General features: G+C 45.3%; 1 protein-coding gene across 1 annotated transcript in view; it reads right to left on the reverse strand.

The window, feature by feature from the left end:
• Window positions 1–23,698, reverse strand: part of satb2 (SATB homeobox 2) — a 302,889-nt gene that overhangs the window by 143,420 nt on the left and 135,771 nt on the right. Inside the window, 2 exon segments of the mRNA XM_078229234.1 lie at window positions 1,577–1,732; window positions 2,477–2,689. Of these exon segments, the coding sequence (XP_078085360.1) occupies window positions 1,577–1,732; window positions 2,477–2,689 (369 nt within the window).

Here is a 23,698-nt window from a genome sequence, read left to right on the forward strand (position 1 = left end):
GCCATGATAAATACGTAGGGTTACGGGGATAGGGCGAAGAAGAGGGCCTGGGTAAGATTCTCTGTCAGAGATTCAGTACAGACTCGATGGGCTGAATGGTCTCTTCTGCACTGTAGGGATTCTATGGAAAAATTCCATGAAAATCTATGTACAGGTTAGATGACCATTCTGCCCATCAGTTTGGTATAGGTAAGGTTTAGTTGACTTGACCCCTCCTCAGAGACTGTGTAGTGAGTTGTGAGAGCATGAGAGATGGATAATGTATATGAAGCTGTTTGTAGTAGCCGCAATGTTAAAAGAAGTGAGCTGTGACCATAGAAAACTTGAGCCAGAGCAATGAAAATAGTTGCAATGGTGAAATAACACTGCTTGAATAAACCATCAGTTTACAGACCACACGTGGTATAAATAGAGAATAATGGATACCAGAGTGATTGCAAGATGGTAATATACTCAAGGAATTTGGTTGATATCATAAGCCACAAAATGTGCAGCTCAAGCAGTTTATAATTATTATCGGAATCCAAATAATAGATTACAGGCTTGAAATCATTCTGAGATATGTCTGTCATTTCTTTTAAATAATAGATATTCCTCGTGCTATGGGTGGATTAGTTAAGTTTTGGGTTCAGCTTGTGTAAGTATAAACTATCAAAATAGACCTTATCTCCCAGTACAATCTGTGTTGTTGATACATGATGACATCCACACTGAAGGAGATTATATCATCATTCAAAGTTGATCATGAAATATTTTTTTCCCCTTGTGACATATAATGATCCACAAATTTCTTTAATCAGTTAGTATATTTCACAGTGGAAGAAAATGAAGCCAAAATAAAACAGGAGGGCATCTAAGATATTAACATTCATTAATCTCTACTCACTGGTGTCATGTGGCTACACAATTGTTTTGGAGTGTATAGTCAATCAACATACATCTGGAGCAATACTGTAGTTTGTCTGTTAAATGTGATTTGGAAGCAGTTATGAGATATGTGGCCTTACACCAGGGCTGTTCAAAGTTTTATCTTTATGGATGATGTCAATGCCTACCATGGAGCTTCAAGGAGCCACACCAAAAGTTTAAATGAAAGGTCTTGTTTGAAATTGCTTGCTTATTCTTTGCTTTATAATTCGGATTCATCCCCGGGCAATAATGTTTAAAGCACCTTTCTAATCAACGGGCGTGCAAAATTCAGTCCGGACAAGCCAGTGGACAACAAAAATAAGGGCAAGTAAAATTGCCATGTCTGCTCTGGAGGCTTGACCACCAGATTTCAGGAGACATCCCTGCAGAGAAACATTCAGCGATCACTTTGGATGTAAGATTTTACAACTGCGTCTGCGGCAAACGAGTGAACTGAAGCTTTATGAACGCATTTTAATTTGCTTTTGTGATGCAGATGGTAGTTTCCATAACCATAACTGAGGTAAACTGATGTAATTTTCAGACCAATGTAAAGCGAATATTGTCAACATGCAGAGAGAGACTGACTAGTTGGCAGAGAAGAAATGGAATCATCTCACATCGTGACAAGAGATGTTAGGAGCAATGTGGCCCGTGGCCTTCTCACCTGACTTTTATTTGCTGCCACCTTTGCAAACAATGCCTGAGACACTTTAGCCCGTTTCATCTCTTGCTGGATTTCATCATAAATAGCTGATGTGATGTTTAGGTTTGTGCTCTCCACTTTAACCAGAAGGTCTGATGTCGACGCAGAGGTCTTAGTCTACCGAGAAAAAGAGAGAGAGCGCATCAAAAAATTAAAATAAAAACTGCTTTCAGCCGGCCATCTGTGCACAAATCATCAGCGGATTTCAGTCAGCTGATGCCAAACTGCATTAGCTATGGAGGACACTTCCTGTCCATTATTCTAATCAGGTTAATTGTGATTAGAAATAATTGCTGTTCAGGAACAGAGCATTCCTATAGGACATGCTAACACAGTAAAGCACTTTTCATGCTGTTTACCAAATCACTAAGGTAGGCTGTGCAAATCATGACCAGTAATAAGAAGCATTTCATCAGAAGGAGACAGAAAAAAAGCTGATAAAGCAGCACATACACACGAAGATAAAAAAACATCATGCCTCGAGTGGAAGGACAATACTCCAAGAAAAAAAATAAGTAAATGGGGTAGAGGCCCCAAATAATAAATTATTACTTAGTTTAACATGCTGCCAAAAGTCTAGCTCATCGTTTATTAAAGCATCACATATGTCAAGCTGGTATGTGCAGTATACCATCATTATCATCAGTATGCTAACCATGGATACTGATCATTTCATATCGGAAACCATTGGAAATGAAAAAAATTAGATTTCATGGAACATTGAAAGAAATGCAGTTGATTTGATGGTTTAATTTCCTTGATGCTGATTTACATTTATGTATTCTCCCATGTTCATATTTTAAAGAGTGCAAGTCTGCTTTTAGTTCCCACATCAATAAAAAAAACTTGCTTTTTGAGTACCTGAGAGGCTCGAGAAGACCCTGGGCTGCCTGCTGAAGGTGAAACCATGGAGATGTTTGGGTTCATGCTTCGTTCTCTCTCCTCCTGGTAGATTCGGTCACGTTCTGTCTCTGGAAGGTTCAGGAAGTTCTGCATGGCTCTTAGATTTACAAGAAGTGACTGCGATGCTGCTCTGGGATCTTCCTCTTTGCGGAGGATCTCTGATAGCAAGCCCTGGTGTAGAAGGCACTCAATGTCATTAAAAAAATTCAAGTGAAAATACCCTGACCCAACAGCCCATCTCATACTCTAGCAATTCTTGCATGCAATGATGCTTTTGGTACTCTGCACTACAGTCGACACATCTAATGGCATTAAGTCTTTCTGGAAGCAGGCACTGATAAAGTGCTCAAATTCTGAATTTGCTCTCTGTCAGTTTCAGCATAACATTGGTGTTGACATTAGCAAAATAAACACAAATCAGCTTCAAAACTTTCACAATAAAGCGGTTTAATGCAAAACCCCATAAGGTAAAACAATTTTCACTTCGAAGTGGCTCTTTTCATTTGACATTTGCAAGAGCCATCAGTCAATAACATCGAGTCATTGACAAGCATTTCAAGTCCAAACTGAGCATTACTTCTTGATAGAATGAAAATGGTAAAATCAGGCCCATTCTAAGTGCTGAATCTGACCGTAATTCAGATCTGACTTAGAATCTGCTCTCAGGCGCCCCCATACGCACTCAGCCTGAAAAAAAAATCACGGGTCCGATTCGCGCTGTGGGCGGAGCTTAGCATGCTCGAAACGATCGGAGCTCTGAACTGCGCATGCGCAGTTAGAAAAACAATTGAAAAAGCGCGCTCGTGTCAGATCGCTCCGGGCCGCAGAAAGCGGAGAAAGCGGCCCAGGAGCGAAAAGCGGGAGTGATGGCCCCCACAGACATCACTGTCCCCCTTATCCACCCCGCACTACCCAGACCGATCGCAACTCCCTGCCCCCTTCCCCCCCCACCGATCGCCCACACAGTGGCAACAGACCCCCCTGCCCCCTCCCCCCCACCAGAGATCCATCTGCACCCCCCCCCCCACCAGAGATATCTCTTACCCGCCTCCCTCCTCCACCACCCCCCATCCCCAGTGAACGATCTGGCCTCACTCCCCCCGCCCAGAGGAACATCTGACTTGCTTTCTCCCTCCCCTCCAGACAACGATTGGCCCTCCCCACCCCCCCACCACCAGACACCGATCGGCCCTCCCCACCGCCCCCCCCCACGAACAGACAACGATCGGCCCTCCCCGCCCCCCCATCACCAGACAACGATTGGTCCTCCCTGCCTCCCCCCCACCAGACAACGAACGGGCCTCCCTCCCACAACCCTCCCCCCCCCCCCACCAGACATACATCTGACCCGCTTCCTCCTCCTCCCTCCCCCAACCAGACAACAATTTGGCCCCCCAAACCAGAGAATGATCTGATCCGCCTCCCTCCCCCCCCCCCTCCCCCCACCACCGATCTGAGTCAGAGAGACGTTGGAAGCTCTGAACTCGCTCTTCAGCAGCTGGAGCGCCCGATTCAGACTTTTATTCAGCATGTTCATTTTGGCGCGATTCCGGATCAGCGAACGCAGCGGTAAAGGGGGAAGTGCTAATAACGTTGGGTGGGCAGTTCATTAATTCAATTGAAATAAATGCAAATACATTTAAATCGCCATTGTACCCGTTTCGGGCGCGAATCGGATCGCGGCCATTCCTGGGTTTCGGTAAAGTGGCCATCTGCGCGGATGCGGGCCTCACACCTGATTTTACCATGTTTCCGCGCCCGTTACCCAATGGTAAAATAGGGCCCAATGTACCTTCTTCCTGCTCTATGTAACCTAAATGTTATTTTTCACGATAGCTTTTGGCATTTATATGATCAGTTACAAAAGAGAGCAGCCATAATAAGAAAGGAGTCTTATTTTTGATTTTGCTTCAGAAAGTTTTCAAATACAATAAGCTGCTTTGCATTTCACACACCCCATGTTTAGGTATCCAATATTGAATACTGGGTTCAGAAAGTTCTGCAAAGTTACTTGTCAGTGAGCCATATTGTAATATATGTAATATACATCAACAGGCATAAAGTATCACAAAGTGACCCAACAGTCAAAGGACTTGGTCTTGGAAATGAAGTGGAGATGCCGGCGTTGGACTGGGGTAAACACAGTAAGAAGTTTAACAACACCAGGTTAAAGTCCAACAGGTTTATTTGGTAGCAAAAGCCACACAAGCTTTCGAGGCTCTGAGCCCCTTCTTCAGGTGAGTGGGAATTCTGTTCACAAACAGAACTTATAAGACACAGACTCAATTTACATGAATAATGGTTGGAATGCGAATACTTACAACTAATCCAGTCTTTAAGAAACAAAACAATGGGAGTGGAGAGAGCATCAAGACAGGCTAAAAAGATGTGTATTGTCTCCAGACAAGTTTCACTGGCTGTCTTGTCTGGAGACAATACACATCTTTTTAGCCTGTCTTGATGCTCTCTCCACTCCCATTGTTTTGTTTCTTAAAGACTGGATTAGTTGTAAGTATTCGCATTCCAACCATTATTCATGTAAATTGAGTCTGTGTCTTATAAGTTCTGTTTGTGAACAGAATTCCCACTCACCTGAAGAAGGGGCTCAGAGCCTCGAAAGCTTGTGTGGCTTTTGCTACCAAATAAACCTGTTGGACTTTAACCTGGTGTTGTTAAACTTCTTACTTGGAAATGAATGCAGTTATATCACTTTAATTTCCCACCTCTTCACCTAATAATGCCACAGTATCGAAATGTGACATCGACTCTGTTCTCTGACAGTTTGCATCAATTTGGACAATATATGGTTTTGATGAGTAAAAGAGCGTGAGGGCAGGAGGCAGGTAAAATATTCTCCACCACAGAACTGGAACAGAACCACAAGCTCAGTTAGTTTGTGAAAAATGGGTGATAGGGAGAAAGCTGTCCAGAGGGAGATAATACAATCTCCCAATGAAAAGGTCGTGTTAGTGACAGACAGCATGGTTTTGTACATGGGAGGTCATGTCTCACTAATTTAAGGTGGTGACAAAAATGATTGACGATGGAAGGGCTGTGGATGTTGTCTACATGGACTTTAGTAAGACATTTGACAAGGTCCCTCATGGCAGGCTAGTGCAAAAGATTAAGTCTCACAGGATCTGGGGTGAACTAGCTTGACCATAGAAGTCAGAGGGTAGGATCAGTGCTGGGACCTCTGCTATATACATATACATATATATATATATATATACACAAATGACTTGGAGGAAAAAGTAGTTGGTCTGATTAGCAAGTTTGCGGATGACACTAAGATTGGCGGAGTTGTGGATAGTGATAAAGATTGTCAGAGAATACAGTAAGATATAAGTAGGCTGGAAAATTGGGTGGAGACATGGCAGATGGAATTTAATCCGTACAAATGCGAGGTGATGCATTTTGGTAGATCCAATTCAGGTGGGAGCTATAAAATAAATGGCAGAACAATCAGGAGTACAGACACACAGAGATCTGGGATACAGGTCCATAGATTCTTAAAAGTGGCAGCACAGGTGGAAAAGGTGGTAGAAAAAGCATACGGCATGCTTGCCTTCAACGGACGGGCCATCAAGCATAAAAATTGGCAAATTATGTTACAGTTGTATAAAACGTTGGTTCAGCCACATTTGGAATACTGTGTCCAGTTCTGGTCACCACACTACCAGAAGGAGGTGGTGGCTTTGGAGAGAGCGCAGAAAAGGTTTACCAGGATGTTACCTAGTGTGGAGGGTATTAGCTATGATGAGAGATTGAATAAACTGGGATTATTCTCCCTGGAAAGACGGAGGCTGAGGGGTGACCCAAAAGAAGTTTATAAAATTATGAGAGGTATAGATAGGGTGAACAGAGAACAAGAACAAAGAAAATTACAGCACAGGAACAGGCCCTTCGGCCCTCCAAGTCTGCACCGACCATGCTGCCAGTTGGAAACTTTTTCCCAGGGCAGAAATGACAATTGCAAGGAGGCACAAGTTCAAGCTAAGGGGGAAAGGTTCAGTGGAGATGTGCGAGGGAAGTCTTTTTTGCACAGAGGGCAATGGGGACCTGGAATGCACTGCCAAGTGAGGTGGTTGAGGCAGTTACGTTAGCCACATTTAAGACTTATCTTGATAGGCATATGAACAAATGGGGAATAGAGGGATATAAGCGGTTGGTTTAGATAGGTAAACGTGATTGATGCAGGTTTGGAGGGCCGAAGGGCTTGTTCTTGTGCTGTACTGTTCTTTGTTCTTTGTAAGTTGGCACACTGAGGGTTAATTTTATGGCAATAAAGAAAAAAATCTCCTGGAACTAACTAATTTGGAAATAAGTTATCTTTCAGTCTGTGACTTTACCAAGAATTCTGGCTTTGTGTACAGCAGAAGGTTAAATTAACATTATCTCAAATATATTACGTTTGCACAAATAAAATACTTTAATCACTTGGAAAAAATTAGGATTTCAATATGCAAAGCAACACAAATGGCTTTTTTAAAAAAATCATGATTTAATTTAATTGTAATTTAATGAGATGCAAATTAGTTTTAAAAAAGTCAGGTGCATGGCTCAGTGCTGCCTTACAGACTACATCAGTGAGCGTGCGAAAGTCTGGCCTACAAAATAGATGGTAAATTTCTACAGCTCCTCAGTCAACCGACTGCCACTCCTGGAATATTATGTATTTTTATATCAAGGAACCATATATTTAAGGATTTTGCCAGTTGTCGTCGCAGACAAGTTAATTGCTACAGACTCTGTCTTCCATGGCTAGTGACCTAGTAGCACTACGATTGTTTCACACAATATAGAGGTTATGGATGAACATCTGTCTCGTATGAGATGCGCTCTCTGGTTGTCCAGCAGCTGTTTGCTATTGTCTTATGCTTCACTAAGAATCTGGTACTGTCAGCCTCCAGACTGCCTGCCTGAGCTCCTCACCAATGTTTAAACTCCTGCCTGCCCCCTGCCCCCTCCCTCAGAACATTCACAATGGAAACAAACTCTGCCTCCAGCCCATTACAGTGAGAGGTGGGAAACTTTGACACAAATTTGGTATCCAGGAAGAGACTGTGACAACCAATTGAATCAGAAAGATATGGGTGGGAAAGGGTGCATAATAAAATGGCGAAATGGAAGACATTAATTCAATAAAATATTAATTGAAGATGTATCATTTGCAAATTCAATAAAGTCTATAAAGCAGATTTGAAACTTCATACTTGTGGGTTCTGGGGGGGGGGATATGCTCCCCTCACCCCATGGTGGTCTGCCATTGACCAGGGGTGGGATCTTCTTGTCCTGCCACTGTCAGCAGTTTTCCTGTTGTTCGCACCCTCCACTACCGGGGAATATGTGTGGGGGGAGGAGTGGGGGGTGGTTTGCGGGATTGAAAGATCCTGCCCGCAGGGTGTCACCATTGGCAGGACCAAAAGATGCAGGTGAGAAGATGGCCCTTCAATAGAAAAATTGTTTCATTTACTAAAGGGAGGGTTGGTGATATCCCTCTGTGCTGAATTGATGGTTTCACCGGGCGAAATCTTCATGTGCTGCCAGCACTGGGATGTTGGTTCGTTCACAAACAGAGCATATAAAGACACAGACTCAATTTACAGAATAATGGTTGGAATGCGAATACTTACAGCTAATCAAGTCTTTAAGATACAAACAATGGGAGTGGAGAGAGCATCAAGACAGGCTAAAGAGATGTGTATTGTCTCCAGACAGGACAGCCAGTGAGACTCTGCAGGTCCAGGCAAGCTATGGGGATTACAGATAGTGTGACATGAACCCAATATCCCGGTTGAGGCCATCCTCATGTGTGCGGAACTTAGGGGATGAAGATGAACATCTCGCCAAGGCCATCCCCACACCCTCACTTCTTGCCTTCAAACAACCGCACAACCTCAAACAGACCATTGTCCGCAGCAAACTACCCAGCCTTCAGGAGAACAGTGACCACGACACCACACAACCCTGCCACAGCAACCTCTGCAAAACGTGCCGGATCATCGACACAGATGCCATCATCTCACGTGAGAACACCATCCACCAGGTACACGGTACATACTCTTGCAACTCGGCCAATGTTGTCTACCTGATACGCTGCAGGAAAGGATGTCCCGAGTCATGGTACATTGGGGAAACCATGCAGACGCTGCGACAACGGATGAATGAACACCGCTCGACAATCACCAGGCAAGACTGTTCTCTTCCTGTTGGGGGGTACTTCAGTGGTCACGGGCATTTGACCTCTGATATTCGGGTAAGCGTTCTGCAAGGCGGCCTTCACGATACACAATGGCGCAGAGTCGCTGAGAAGAAACGAGCCAAGTTCCGCACACATGAGGACAGCCTCAACCGGGATATTGGGTTCATGTCACACTATCTGTAATCCCCACAGCTTGCCTGGACCTGCAGAGTCTCACTGGCTGTCTTGTCTGGAGACAATACACATCTCTTTCGCCTGTCTTGATGCTCTCTCCACTCACATTGTTTGTATCTTAAAGACTTGATTAGCTGTAAGTATTCGCATTCCAACCATTATTCTGTAAATTGATATGCCCTGTATGCCCTCTATAAGCCCTGTTTGTGAACAGAATTCCCACTCACCTGAAGAAGGAGCTTAAGGCTCCGAAAGCTTGTGGCTTTTGCTACCAAATAAACCTGTTGGACTTTAACCTGGTGTTGTTAAACGTCTTACAGTGTTTACCCCAGTCCAACGCCGGCATCTCCACATCATGTTGGTTCGTTGACAGGAGAACTTAATTTCGGGCATGAGGCCAAAAGCCAGCTTGCCGATGCCAGGATGAACTGTAGGATTTCTGTGCCTGGGGCTTTCAAGGTGGGTCTGGCATCCTGACAAACAAAGTCAGGAAGTCCTTTTGCAAGCATTAGCATGTCATGTATGTTTATCAAAGACCTCCTCACCCGAATTAAGTTTCCCCTCCAAATTAAGTTGCCCACCAGCAGGAAATTAGAACGTTCATTTCTTCTACTGGATACAAGTGATGTGCACTTGGCGAACTTCATGTCTTCCACCACTTAGCAGCGAATAGATTCTGCTTTTGCCTTCCTGGGGACTGTTCACAACTTGACACATATCAGGTGCCGGTAGCTGCATGAAGACTGGAAGCGATGGGATGGGGGAAGTGTCGAGGGGCAGCAAGGGAGCTGCAACGTGGAATAAGGGGAGTGGTCTTTCATGAGAGAGGGTAGAAGGTGGTGCACCAAGTCTGAAAATTAAGGCACACCATTGTTCCAGTAACAACAGTGCGGCATGGTGGCTAGCACTGCTGCCTCACAGCACCAGGTACCCGGACTCAATTCCGACCTCGGGTCACTGTGTGTGTGTGGAGTTTGCACATTCATAGAAAGAAAGATATCATTCCTCCCACAGTCCAAAGATGTGCAGGTTAGGTGGATTGGCAATGCTAAATTGTCCCTTAGTGTCCCAAGATGGTGTAGGTTAGGGGGATTAGTGGAGTATATAGATGGGCTTCTGGGATAGGGTCTGGGTGAGATGTTCTGTAGGAGAGTTGGAGCTGACTCTAAGGGCCAAATGGCCTACTTCTGCACTAAAGGGATTCTATGATTCTAAATCAGCCAAATTAAAACAGCAAAACCTAGAAGTGGGAGGAGCATCTACTCAGATGGTTGGAGTTCAAGGTCAGCACAATTGGCTGACTAAAGAGCCACCATAATAAATTGAGGTAACTGGATGTCAAAGATGCTTACATGTGTTCTCCTCTCTATGGTGAAACCCACATTGCAGCAGGTTTGTTTCTGACATTTGGGTCTCAAAGCAGAGACCCCAGCAAGGTGTGGAGCTGTTGTTCATTCTGTGCCATTTGCCATTTGCTGCTTTCAGAGGCAGGGCTGAAGGGAGAGAGGGAGCTTGATGCCTCCAAGAGGCACAACTGGTGGACAGCAGCAAACGATTGATTCCAAATCGCCATTCTCCCAGGTAAAAGGTAACTAGAGTCATGGATAGTCAAGACTGGATAGTCAGAAGCTTTTTCCCAGGGTAGAAGAGTCAATTACAAGGGGGCACAGGTTCAAGGTGAGGGGGGAGAATTTAAGGGAGATGTGCAGGGGAAACTTTTTCACGCAGGGACTGGTAGATGTTTGGAACGCACTGTTTGAGGTGCGGAAGCAGGCACATTAGCATCATTTAAGAGGCATCTGGATGGGTTCATGAATAGGGAGGGAATAGAGGGATACGGACCAAGTAAGGGCAGATGTTTTTTTTTAAAGTTTAGTTAGGGAATCATGTTTGGCGCAGGCTTAGAGAGCCAAAGGGCCTGTTCTTATGCTGTTTCTTTGTTAACGGTTATGGGGAAAGGGCAGGAAAGTGGACATGAGGAATGTTGGACCAGCCATGATCCTACTGAATGGCAGAGCATCCTATTTATTGATTACAGCTCAGCCTTCAACACCATTATTTCTATGAAACTCATCTCCAAACTTCGTGGCCTGGGCCTCGGCTCCTCCCTCTGCGACTGGATCCTGAACTTCTTAACCCACAGACCATAGTCAATAAGGATATGCAACACCACCTCCTCCACGATCATCCTCAACACTGGTGAACCACAAGGCTGTGTTCTCAGCCTCTTACTATACTCCCTATACACCTATGACTGTGTAGCCAAATTCCCCTTCAACTCGATTTTCAAGTTGGCTGACGACCGTTAGTAGGTCGGATCTCAAACAATGATGAGACAGAGTACAGGAATGAGATAGAGAATCTGGTGAACTGGTGCAATGACAACAACCTCTCCCTCAGTATCAACAAAACTAAGGAGACTGTCATCGACTTCAGGAGGCATGGTGGAGAACATTTCCCTATCTACATCAACGGTGATGAAGTAGAAATGGTCGAGAGTTTCAAGTTTTTCGGTGTCCAGATCACCAATAACCTGTCTTGGTCCCCCCATGCCAACACTATAGTTAAGAAAACCCACCAACGCCTCTACTTCCTCAGAAGACTAAGGAAGAGGTGCCGGAGGATTGCAGATGTGGTTCCTATTTTCAAGAAGGGGAATAGGGATAGCCCAGGTAATTACCGACCAGTGAGTCTAACCTCAGTGGTTGGTAAGCTGATGGAGAAGATCCTGAGGGACAAGATTTATGGGCATTTAGAGAGGTTTAGTATGCTCAAGAATACTCAGCATGGCTTTGTCAAAAGCAGATCGTGCCTCACGAGCCTGGTGGAGTTCTTCGAAAATGTGACTAAACACATTGACGAAGGGAAAGCGGTAGATGTGGTTTATATGGATTTTAGCAAGGCGTTCGATAAGGTCCCCCATGCAAGGCTTAGAAAAAGTGAGAGGACATGGGATCCAAGAGGCTGCTGCCCTGTGGATCCAGAACTGGCTTGCCCAACGGAGGCAGAGAGTGGGTATAGATGGGTCATTTTCTAAATGGAGGTCAGTCACCAGTGGTGTGCCCCAGGGACCTGTTCTGGGACCCTTGCTGTTTGTCATTTTCATAAATGACCTGGGTGAGGAAGTGGAGGGATGGGTTGGTAAGTTCGCCGACGACGCGAAGGTTGGTGGGGTTGTGGATAGTCTGGAGGGATGTCAGAAGTTACAGAGGGACATAGATAGGATGCAAGACTGGGCGGAGAAGTGGCAGATGGACTTCAACCCAGATAAATGCGTAGTGGTCCATTTTGGCAGGTCAAATGGGATGAAGGAGTACAATATAAAGGGAAAGACTCTTAGTATGGTAGAGGATCAGAAGGACCTTGGGGTCCGGGTCCATAGGACTCTAAAATCGGCCCCGCAGGTGGAGGAGGTGGTTAAGAAGGCGTATGGTGTGCTGGCCTTTATCAATCGAGGGATTGGGTTTAGGACTCCGGGGATAATGATGCAGCTATATAAGACCCTCGTCAGACCCCACTTGGAGTACTGTGCTCAGTTCTGGTCGCCTCACTATAGGAAGGATGTGGAAAAGATTGAAAGGGTGCAGAGGAGATTTACAAGGATGTTGCCTGGATTGGTTGGCATGCATTATGAGGATAGGCTGAGGGAGCTCGGTCTTTTCTCCTTGGATGAGAGGAGACCTAATGGAGGTATATAAGAGGTATATAAGATGTTGAGAGGCATAGATCGGGTGGACTCTCAGAGGCTTTTTCCCAGGGTGGAAATGGCTGCTATGAGAGGACACAGGTTTAAGGTGCTAGGGGGTAGGTACAAGGGAAAGGTTAGGGGGAAGTTTTTCACACAGAGGGTGGTGGGCGAGTGGAATCGGCTGCCGTCAGTGGTGGTGGAGGCAAACTCAATAGGGTCTTTTAAGAGACTCCTGGATGAGTACATGGGACTTAATAGGATGGAGGGTTATAGGTAGGCCTGAAAGGTAGGGATATGTTCGGCACAACTTTTGGGGCCGAAGGGCCTGTTTTGTGCTGTAAAAAAAAAATTTGGCATTTCAGCTACAATTCTCACCAACTTTTACAGATGCACCATAGAAAGCATTATTTCTGGTTGTATCATAGCTTGGTATGGCTTCTACTCTGCCCAAGACCGCAAGGAACTACAAAAGGTCATGAATGTAGCCCAATCCATCAAGCAAACCAACCTCCCATCCATTGACTCTGTCTATACTTCCCGCTGCCTCGGCAAAGCAGCCAGCATAATTAAGGACCCCACGCACGCCGGACATTCTCTCTTCCACCTTCTTCCACCGGGAAAAAGATACAAAAGTTGGAGGTCATGTATCAACTGACTCAAGAACAGCTTCTTCCCTGCTGCCATCAGACTTTTGAATGGACTTACCTTGCATTAAGTTGATCTTTCTCTGCACCCTAGCTGTGACTGTAACACTACATTCTGCACTCTCTTGTTTTCTTCTCTATGAACGGTATGCTTTGTCTGTAGAGCACGCAAGAAACAACCCTTTTCACTGTATACCAATAAATGTGACAATAATAAATCAAATCAAAAGAGCAGGCTTCAGGGGCAAACCGGTTCTTGTTCCTATTTCTTTTGCTCTTGTGGGCCATTGGTTTCAGGGGTGGCAACAAACCTGTGACGAATATGCTCACTAGATTTATTACTTCAATTCATTCAGAGATCCATTGTGATCTATATGATAAAGGCTCCAGGCAACCCTACCTTGGTAATGGCTTTCAACCAGATGAGGAGGAGAGGGGCCCATCATAGATTGGCACAAGGCCATGAGGAGCAACGACCTGAACAGTAGAACCATAGAACCATAGGAAATTACAGCTCAGAAACAGGCCTTTTGGCCCTTCTTGTCTGTGCCGAACCATTTTATGCCTCGTCCCACTGACCTGCACTTGGACCATATCCCTCCACACCCCTCTCATCCATGAACCCGTCCAAGTTTTTCTTAAATGTTAAAAGTGACCCCGCATTTACCACTTTATCCGGCAGCTCATTCCACACTCCCACCACTCTCTGCGTAATAGGCAGTGGGACTCCCAGAAGGCCAAGATGCTGGCGAACCGGGTCCATTGCAATGACGAGCAATGGCCTGACTATGGGTGCACTGCAGGCAGTCCAGCTATCTGCAGATGAGTGAAAAATCAATGCCAGAGGCACCATTGGATGTCCCTCAATGTGTATGCACAAATCTGCCAGCTTCTCCAAGACTGTCTGCACCTTGCTGGTGGCATTGCCGGTCACTGTTGCCTTAAATTTCTTTACCAGTGGCTCCTTCCAGGACTCTACCAGGGCATCTCCCAGTCAGTGACGCACAAGTGCATAAAGGAGGCGGTGACAGATGCCCTGGTCAGGACAGCATATCAATTTATCAAATTCCACCTGGATCCCAAAAGCCAGGCTGCAAAAGCATTGGGATTTTCAGCTATCTCAGGTTTCCTACAAATGCAGGGCATTATTGACTGCACACGTGGCTTTGAGAGCTCCCTGGCAACAGCCAATCTCATTCATCAATAGAAAAGGATTCCACTCTTTGAATGTGCAGATCATATGTGATCACAGAAGGCAAATCTTGCCTATTTGTGTGCAGTTCCAGAGATCGCTCACAATACTTCCAGTCTGACTCACTCCCAAATGCCACAGGTTTTTGAAGGACCTCAGTGATTACAGGGCTGGCTCTGGGGACACAGGGACCCCCAGAGGATATTGCCGATGATACCAGTTCGCTTTTCAGCAGCATGTTGCTGAGAAGGTGTACAATGCTGCACATGTCGCCACCAAGTCCATGACTGAGAGATAATAGGCCTTCTAAAGATGAGGTTCAGATGTGTCGACAACTCAGGATAGGCTCTCCAATACTCATCACAGAGTGTGTCCTGGATCATCAATGTCTGCTGCGCCCTGCACAACCTCTCACAACAAAATGGAGGTGTGATGGCTGAGGGAAACATGGAGGACCGAGATGAGGATGGTGACTGGGATGGTGCTAGTGAGGGCCAGGATGTTGCTGAGAGACTATAGCAGGGTTATGACACAGCAGACAGGCCTGTGCCAATCTGATAGCCACCAGATACCAGGTATCTGCCCATATTTTAGTAACGTTTTGGTTTTCTGTCTTCTGCTGGCTCGAAGCAGCATCATTTTGATTATTGACGTTATACCGATCGCGACTGTATCTTATTTTATGATAGCTGAATTAAATTGCGCTAGTTACTGTCGGCCCTGCTGGTGCTTTGACTCTTTGCATACACCAAACTATGCTAACATGCAGAGACTAAGTGCCTGCATCAGGATCTGTACAGCACTCCATCCTCCCGCAACCTCAGGCACCTGCAAGTAGAATTGAGATTTTACTCATGTCCTCACAAAGTCCGTGTGCATGGCAACTTGGAAACATTGTCAAATCTAACCTCAGCAGGGATACACTTATGTCATTCTGACACCTGCCCACAAAAGGGAGCTGAGATGGCAGAGAGCTCTTTCAGGCAGAACCAGATAGATGGCACCACAGGGAGGAGCAGCAGGGGGACACCATTTGGCCTCTTGAGATTGCTCTTCCATTCAGCTTGCTGAGGGAAGGTTGTGTTCCTGCTCTTCAACCATTCATTCATCGTAAACCCACATCCCTTGCCAAGAACCCAGCCAAGGTAAACTTGTTGCTTGCATGGATCTTACATAGGCCTGTTAGAGCTGTTGTTGCTTCACATGGACAGCCTCAAGTCCTCAGCACAGTCCAGCCCACAGGTCCATTCTACTCTCTCATGAACTAATCTTTCTATGTCGAAAGCCCTTTGGTTGCAAACCCATGCAGGGTCTACTTTGATCATTGCCAAGGAGACAAGCAGACCAAATAAATCTCCATGTGAGGTCTGACAAAGGCTTCAGTCAACTACACGCGCACCTCTTAAATCCTACACTCAATCCCTCTTGTATTAAGGCTAATTTGTTGGTCATCTCCTTACTTGCAGCCTTCACTGGCCTGCAGTGAGCGAATGGCTGTCCGGATGTCCTTTACATATGGCCTCCAGGCCTTTGAGCCCATAAGGTAACAGTGGAGACAACAACTTCCTCCCAGCTCCTATCACGAGATCTGTCACGTTCTATACGCTGCATAGGTAATGAACTGAATAGTGCAAGAACATGCATGGCCCTCCATTGGAAATCAGTCCAAATGGAGCAAATGCACCAAACTTTAGACTTCACATAGGGTGGGATTTTCCGCCCGCAGCTGCCCCAAGACTGGAAAATCCCACCAGAGATCAACAGACCCCTGCATAGTCTCCCGACCACCTCCCCCCCACCCCCCGCACCCACTCACCCCCACTCGCTACGATTCCATGGCAGGTGGGACAGGAAAATTCTACCCATAGTGATCTCTCATCATTAGACTGCTGTCCTGTCTCAGGTTATCTATTATTCCCTCAGTAAAACATTGAAGATGTTCATTCAATAAAGAGTTGGTGCTGTGCTCTCAGTAGGAAGTCGAAGTTACTCCCTCAATAAATTGTTGGCATTGACTCTTCGATAAAGGTTTGGTGTGTATGCCTCAGTAAGGAGTTGGTGCTCTCAGTGGGTGTTTGAACAAAGAACAAAGAAAATTACAGCAGAGGAACTGGCCCTTCTGCCCTCCAAACCTGCACCGACCATGTTGCCTGACTGAACTACAACATATCCCTCTATTCCCATCCTATTCATGTATTTGTCCAGACACCCCTTAAAACTCACTATCGTATCTGCTTCCACTACCTCCTCTGACAGCGAGTTCCAGGCACCCACCACCCTTTGTGTAAAAAAAAACTTGCCTCGTACATCTCCTTTAAACCTTGGCCCTTGCACCTTGAACCTATGCCCCCTAGTAATTGACTCTTCCACCCTGGGAAAAAGCTTCTGACTATCCACTCTGTCCATGCCCCTCAACCTCCATCGTTCCAGTGAGAACAAACCAAGTTTCTCCAACCTCTCCTCATAGCTAATGCCCTCCATACCAGGTTACATCCTGGTAAATCTTTTCTGTACCCTCTCCAAAGCCTCCATATCCTTCTGGTAGCGTGGCGACCAGAATTAAACACTATATTCCAAGTGCCGCCTAACTAAGGTTCTATAAAGCTGCAACATGACTTGCCAATTTTTAAACTCAATGCCCCGGCCGATGAAGACAAGCATGTCGCATGTCTTCTTGACTACCTTCTCCATCTGCGTTGCCACTTAGTGACCTGTGTACCTGTCCACCCAGATCCCTCTGCCTATCAATACTCTTAAGGGTTCTGCCATTTACTGTATATTTCCCATCTGTATTAGACCTTCCAAAATGCATTATCTCACATTTGTCCGGATTAAACTTCATCTGTCATCTATCCACCCAAGTTTTCAACCAATCTATATTCTGCTGTATCCTTGGACAGTCCTCATCTATCCGCAATTCCACAAACCTTTGTGTCATCCACAAACTTACTAATCAAACCAGTCAGTTTGACACTGACCCTCATTAAAAAGAGTTCATACTGTCATTACACTGGAGGTTCTGCACTGTTGGAGGTGCTGTCTTTTGGATAAGGCATTAAACCAAGGCCCCATCCACTCTCTCAGTTGGGTGTAGAAGATCCCATGGCACTATTTTGAAAAAGAGCAGGATAGTTAGGTGGATTGGCCATGCTGAATTACCCCTTTGTGTCCAAGGATGTGTAGATTCGGTGGATTAGCCATAGTAAATGCACAGAGTTACAGAGATAGGGCTTTTGGGGGAGGGACGGTGCGCCTAGGTAAGATGCTCTTTCAGATAGTTGGTGCAGACTCGATAGGCCGGATGGCCTCTTTCTGCACTGTAGGGATTATGGTTAAGGCTTTCTTTTCTAACCTCTCAGTGAGAAGATAGCGCCATTCCTGTAATTAAAAACACTGGTACAAATCTAAAACTTCTCTCATTAATTTGAGAAATATATTAGTCATAGTGATGTGCCCACAACACCAAGCAGCCCCCTCCCCCACCTATCCCCTCCATTCTGCTGTCCAGCTTCGTACATGAAATAAACAAATCTCTTCAACAAAACAAATTTACCCCAGAAACAGATTCACTTTAAACAGGAAACCATTAGTCAGGGAATGCCTGCCAGTATAGCTGACTAAACAAGACTGTATCAGAGATGCTAAGGTCTTACTGTCTTACCCTAATCTTGTAATCAAACAATATGGAATATTTTCAAAACCCATTGGATGCAGGACTATACGTGGCAGATTATTTAGACCCACAGGAACTCCTGATACTATCTTTATGGTAAAGAATTGGATCTGTTCCCTCAGTAAAGGAGATACTCATATCCCCCAAGTACGGAGATGCTACTAGAAATAAGTACTTGATGTCATCCCTTTATAATAAGTTATGGTTACAGTCTGAACAAATGTATTTCAATTTTTAAAAATGTTGCTTAAATGAAGTCTCCTGGTGAAATCCCGTAATGAGAATTCACCTGTAAAAAGGTGCATAATTTCTTAAATTAAAACAAAAATTGACGAAGGATGTTCCTCTATATGGCACCTCCACCTGACAAAGTCCTTTGTGATCAACTTTATCTTCCTGTATTTATATCTATTAGTTTGGATTTTCTTTGCCGACATATCGATGTTATAATCAGGGGCCTGATTTGGAGGAACTAATGAGCATGAAGTGAATTAATTTTCACAGGTACAGTTAAAGATCATTCCCGAGCCAATTTGGATATTAGGCTTATAAGTAATTGAATTACTGAAAGCTATCGAGAATGAATAACCACAAAAAAATGAAATTTAGGGAGTTAGGTAGAAGGTTAAAAAGCAGGACCTCCAGGGTAGCAATCTCTGGATTACTCCCCGTGCCACGTGCCAGAACAGGGAGATTGTGCAGCTGAACACGTGGCGAAAGAACTGGTGCAGGAGGGAGGGTTTCAGATTCGTGGATCACTGGGAAGTCTTCCGGGGAGGATGGGACCTGTACAAGAAGGACGGGTTACACCTGAACTGGAGGGGCACCAATATCCTGGCTGGGAGGTTTGCTAGTGTGGTTCGGGTGGGCTTAAACTAATGTGGCAGGGGGATGGGGATCAGAACAATAGGTCAGCAAGCGTAGAGACTGGAGACGAGCATGGGGCCAGGACAAGGCTACCTAAGAGGAAGAGCAATCTGGGGGAGGATGACCTCAGTGGGCCTGGAGGTCTGGAGTGCATCTGCTTCAATGCAAGGAGCGTAACGGGCAAGGCAGATGAACTTAGAGCCTTAATGCATGCGCGAAACTTGGATGTGGTTGCAATGACAGAGACTTGGTTAAAAGAAGGACTGGACTGGCAGCTGAATATTCCAGGGTATAAGTGTTTTAGGTGAGACAGAGGAGGGGCCAGAAGAGGTGGGGGAGTAGCAATACTAGTTAGGGAGCATATTACAGCGGTACAGAGGGTGGACAATATGGAAGGATCGTGTAACGAGACACTGTGGGTAGAGTCTGGAGCAATCTCTGTATTTAAAACCAGTGTTTTTAATTACAGGAATGGCGCTATCTTCTCACTGAGAGGTTAGAAAAGAAAGCCTTAACCATAATCCCTACAGTGCAGAAAGAGGCCATCCGGCCTATCGAGCTCTACCCACAGTAGTGGGGGAATTTGTAGGGATATGGGGGTAGAGCCTGGGTGGGATTGTGGTCGGTGCAGACTCGATGGGCTGAATGGCCTCTTTCTGTACTGTAGGGTTTCTATGATTTCTATGAGCTCAGAAACAAGAAGGGCGCAGTCACTATGCTGGGGGTATACTACAAGCCTCCCAACAGCCCACGGGAAGTTGAGGAACGGATATGTAAGGAGATTCTGGACAGGTGTAGAAAAAAATAGGGTTGTTGTAGTGGGAGACTTTAATTTCTCTCATATAGACTGGAAATCCCTTAGGACTGGGGGTGCGGATGGGGAGGAATTTGTAAAATGTGTCCAGGAAGGTTCTTTGGAACAATGTGTTGATAGTCCAACTAGAGAGGGGGCTATACTGGATCTACTACTGGGGAATGAGCCCTGTCAGGTCATCAAAGTTTCAGTGGGGGAACATGTGGCGAACAGTGACCACAATTCTGTAAACTTTCGGATAGTCATGGAAAAGGATGAGTGTTGTCCTATGGGTAAGGTGCTGAATTAGGGGAAGGCTAACTACAGCCGGATTAGGCAGGATTTGGTGGCTACTGATTGGGAGAGGATGTTCGAGAGTAAATCCACATCTGGCATGTGGGAGTCTTTTAAGGAGCAGTTGATAGGAGTGCAGGACAGGCATGTGCCTGTAAAAAGGAAGGACAGGAAAGGTAGGATTCGAGAGCCGTGGATAACGAGGGAAATTGTGGGTCTAATCAAAAAGAAAAAAGAGGCATACATAAGGTCCAGGCAGCTAAAAACAGATGAAGCACTGGAGGAATACAGAGAAAGTAGAAAAGAACTCAAACAGGGAGTTAGAAGGGCAAAAAAGGGTCACGAAATGTCCTTGGCAGACAGGATTAAGGAGAATTCCAAGGCATTTTATACATACGTTAGGAACAGAGAAAGAGTCGGACCTCTCAAGAACAAAGGGGGGAATTATGCTTAGAACCCGAGGAAGTAGGTGAGATCCTAAATGAATACTTTGCATCAGTATTCACAAAGGAGAGGGACACGTTGATTGGTAGTGTCTCAGAGTGATGTGTAGACCCGTTAGAACAAATCACAATTACAAGGGAGGAAGTGTTAGGTGTTTTAGGAAGCATTAAGGTAGACAAATCCCCAGGGCCAGATGGCATTTATCCTAGACTGCCCAGGGAGACAAGAGATGTAATTGCTGGGCCTCTGACAGAAATCTTTGTTTCTTCATTGGACACAGGTGAGGTCCCAGAGGATTGGAGGATGGCAAATGTGGTCCCGTTATTTAAGAAGGGTAGCAAGGATAACCCGGGTAATTATAGGCCAGTGAGCTTGACGTCCGAGGTAGGGAAATTGTTGGAGAAGATTCTTAGAGATAGGATCTATACACATTTAGAACTGAATAGTCTCATTAGCGATAGACAACATGGTTTTGGACGAGGGAGGTCATGCCTCACAAATTTGGTTGAGTTTTTTGAGGAGGTGACTAAAATGATCAACGAGGGAAGGGCCGTGGATGTCGTCTACATGGATTTTAGTAAAGCATTTGACAAGATCCCTCATGGCAGGCTGGTGCAAAAGGTTAAATCTCACGGGAACAAAGGTGAACTAGCTAGATGGGTACAGAACTGGCTTGGCCATAGAGGTGATGTGGAGATGCCGGCGTTGGACTGGGGTGAACACAGTAAGAAGTCTCACAACACCAGGTTAAAGTCCAACAGGTTTATTTGGTAGCAAACACCATAAGCTTTCGGAGCGCTGCTCCTTCGTCAGATGGAGTGGAAATGTGCTCTCAAACAGTGCACAGAGACACAAAATCAAGTTACAGAATACTGATTAGAATGCGAATCCCTACAGCCAGCCAGGTCTTAAAGATACAGACAATGTGGGTGGAGGGAGCATTAAGCACAGGTTAAAGAGATGTGTATTGTCTCCAGACAGGACAGCCTGCAAGTCCAGGAGGTGCGCTGTGCGGGTTACTGATAATGTGACATAAATCCAACATCCCGGTTTAGGCCGTCCTCATGTGTGCGGAACTTGGCTATCAGTTTCTGCTCAGCGACTCTGCGCTGTCGTGTGTCGTGAAGGCCGCCTTGGAGAATGCTTACCTGAAGATCCGAGGCTGAATGCCCGTGACTGCTGAAGTGCTCCCCCACAGGAAGAGAACAGTCTTGCCTGGTGATTGTCGAGTGACAATCACCAGGCAAGACTGTTCTCTTCTTATGACTTCTTATGTGGCCATAGAAGACAGAGGGTAACAGTGGAGGGGTCTTTTTCTGATTGGAGGTCTGTGACTAGTGGAGTTCCGCAGGGCTCTGTACTGGGACCTCTGCTGTTTGTGATATATATATATATAAATGATTTGGAAGAAGATGGAGCTGGTCTGATTAGTAAGTTTGCGGACGACACAAAGATTGCTGGAATTGCAGACAGTGATGAACATTGTCAGAGAATACAGCAGGACATAGATAGGCTGGAAAATTGGGCGGAGAAATGGCAGATGGAAGTTAATCCAGATAAATGCGAAGTGATGCATTTTGGTAGATCTAATGCAGGGGGGAGCTATACAATAAATGGCAGAACCATCAGGAGTATAGACACACAGAGGGATGTGCTAGTCCACAGATCCTTAAAGGTGGCAGCACAGGTGGTAAAGGTGGTGAAGAAGGCATATGGCATGCTTGCCTTTATTGGACGGGGCATAGAGTATAAAAGTTGGCATATGATGTTGCTGTTATATAGAACGTTGGTTCGGCCACATCTGGAATACTGCATCCAGTTCTGGTCGCCACCCTACCAGAAGAACATTGAGGCTTTGGAGAGAGTGCAAAAAAGGTTTACCAGGATGTTGCCTGGTATGGAGGGTATTAGCTATGAGGTGAGATTGAGTAAACTAGGGTTGTTCTCCCTGGAAAGACGGAGGTTGAGGGGCGACCTAATAGAAGTTTATAAAATTATGAAGGGCATAGTTGGTGAACAGTTGGAAGCTTTTTCCCAGGTCAGAAATGACAAACACAAGGGGTCACAAGTTCAAGGTAAGGGGGGCAAGGTTCAATACGGATATGCGGGGGATGTATTTTACACAGAGGGTGGTGGGGGCCTGGAATGCACTACCAAGCAAGGTGGTTGAGGCAGACACGCTAAGATCATTTAAGACTTATCTAGATAGCCACATGAACAGACTGGGAATAGAGGGATACAAACGGATGGTCTAGTTAGGAACACATGATCGGTGCAGGCTTGGAGGGCCGAAGGGCCTGTTCCTGTGCTGTATTGTTCTTTGTTCTTTGAAATGTAAGGCAGTAGGAGCAATTCCCGGAACTAAGACTCAATTCAATGGACAAAGTGATCTTAAATTGGTAATGGGCTAGGGACATTCATATTTGGAGCACTGGGATGCACTGAATTCTACAGTTAACCACCATTGCTGGGTTTCATAAATAGGAACATGTCCCTTAAAACTGATACAACTTAGTCTGAATGATATTGCTTCGGGAGCTGATGGATGGGAGTCAGTGAAGAGATTCTTTTGAATTCTTTTTATCTTTATACTTGAATTATTTCTGATTCCATGAAGGAGACAGTCTTGTGTCACTCTCTCACATCTGCACTTAGCCTGAGGAGCAGGTTAAGCTCTGGACTGTAATTTTACACCAAATCCTCCTGACAGCAAACACATGGGCCAACTCTTACATAAGTGCTTACATGACTTCCCTATTCCACAGACAGTATCACAAATTTGCACTTCTGTGGGTTCATGTTGGTACTAGAATGCTGGAGGCAACTTGCATACGATGAAGAACAATTGGGTCTCTCACTATTGACTATACTTGTTAAATGTTAATAGACTTTTAAAAGTATTTTCCAGTTTATTGAAAAGAGCTTGGTTTTCTCTGGAAAGGAGATTCATTTAGAGCGGTTTGACCCTCCTGGAGGATCCCTTCTCCCTCCTTATGACTGCAATATTAATGGAAGTGAGAATGGAGATAAAAATGCCAGCACCACCCCTTCCATTCCCCATGACTTCCAACATCACAAACATTCAACATGCTGTACAGCCTTTGCACCTGTGAAAAACAATGAACAATTCCAACATATGGGAACCATGCCCCTCACAGGTGCTTGCTGCTTGTATTGCATCATTTAGTGGGCTGGGGGAAGCTTGT

Source organism: Mustelus asterias, chromosome 14 (genome assembly GCF_964213995.1).
Source record: "Mustelus asterias chromosome 14, sMusAst1.hap1.1, whole genome shotgun sequence".
NCBI lineage: Eukaryota > Metazoa > Chordata > Chondrichthyes > Carcharhiniformes > Triakidae > Mustelus > Mustelus asterias.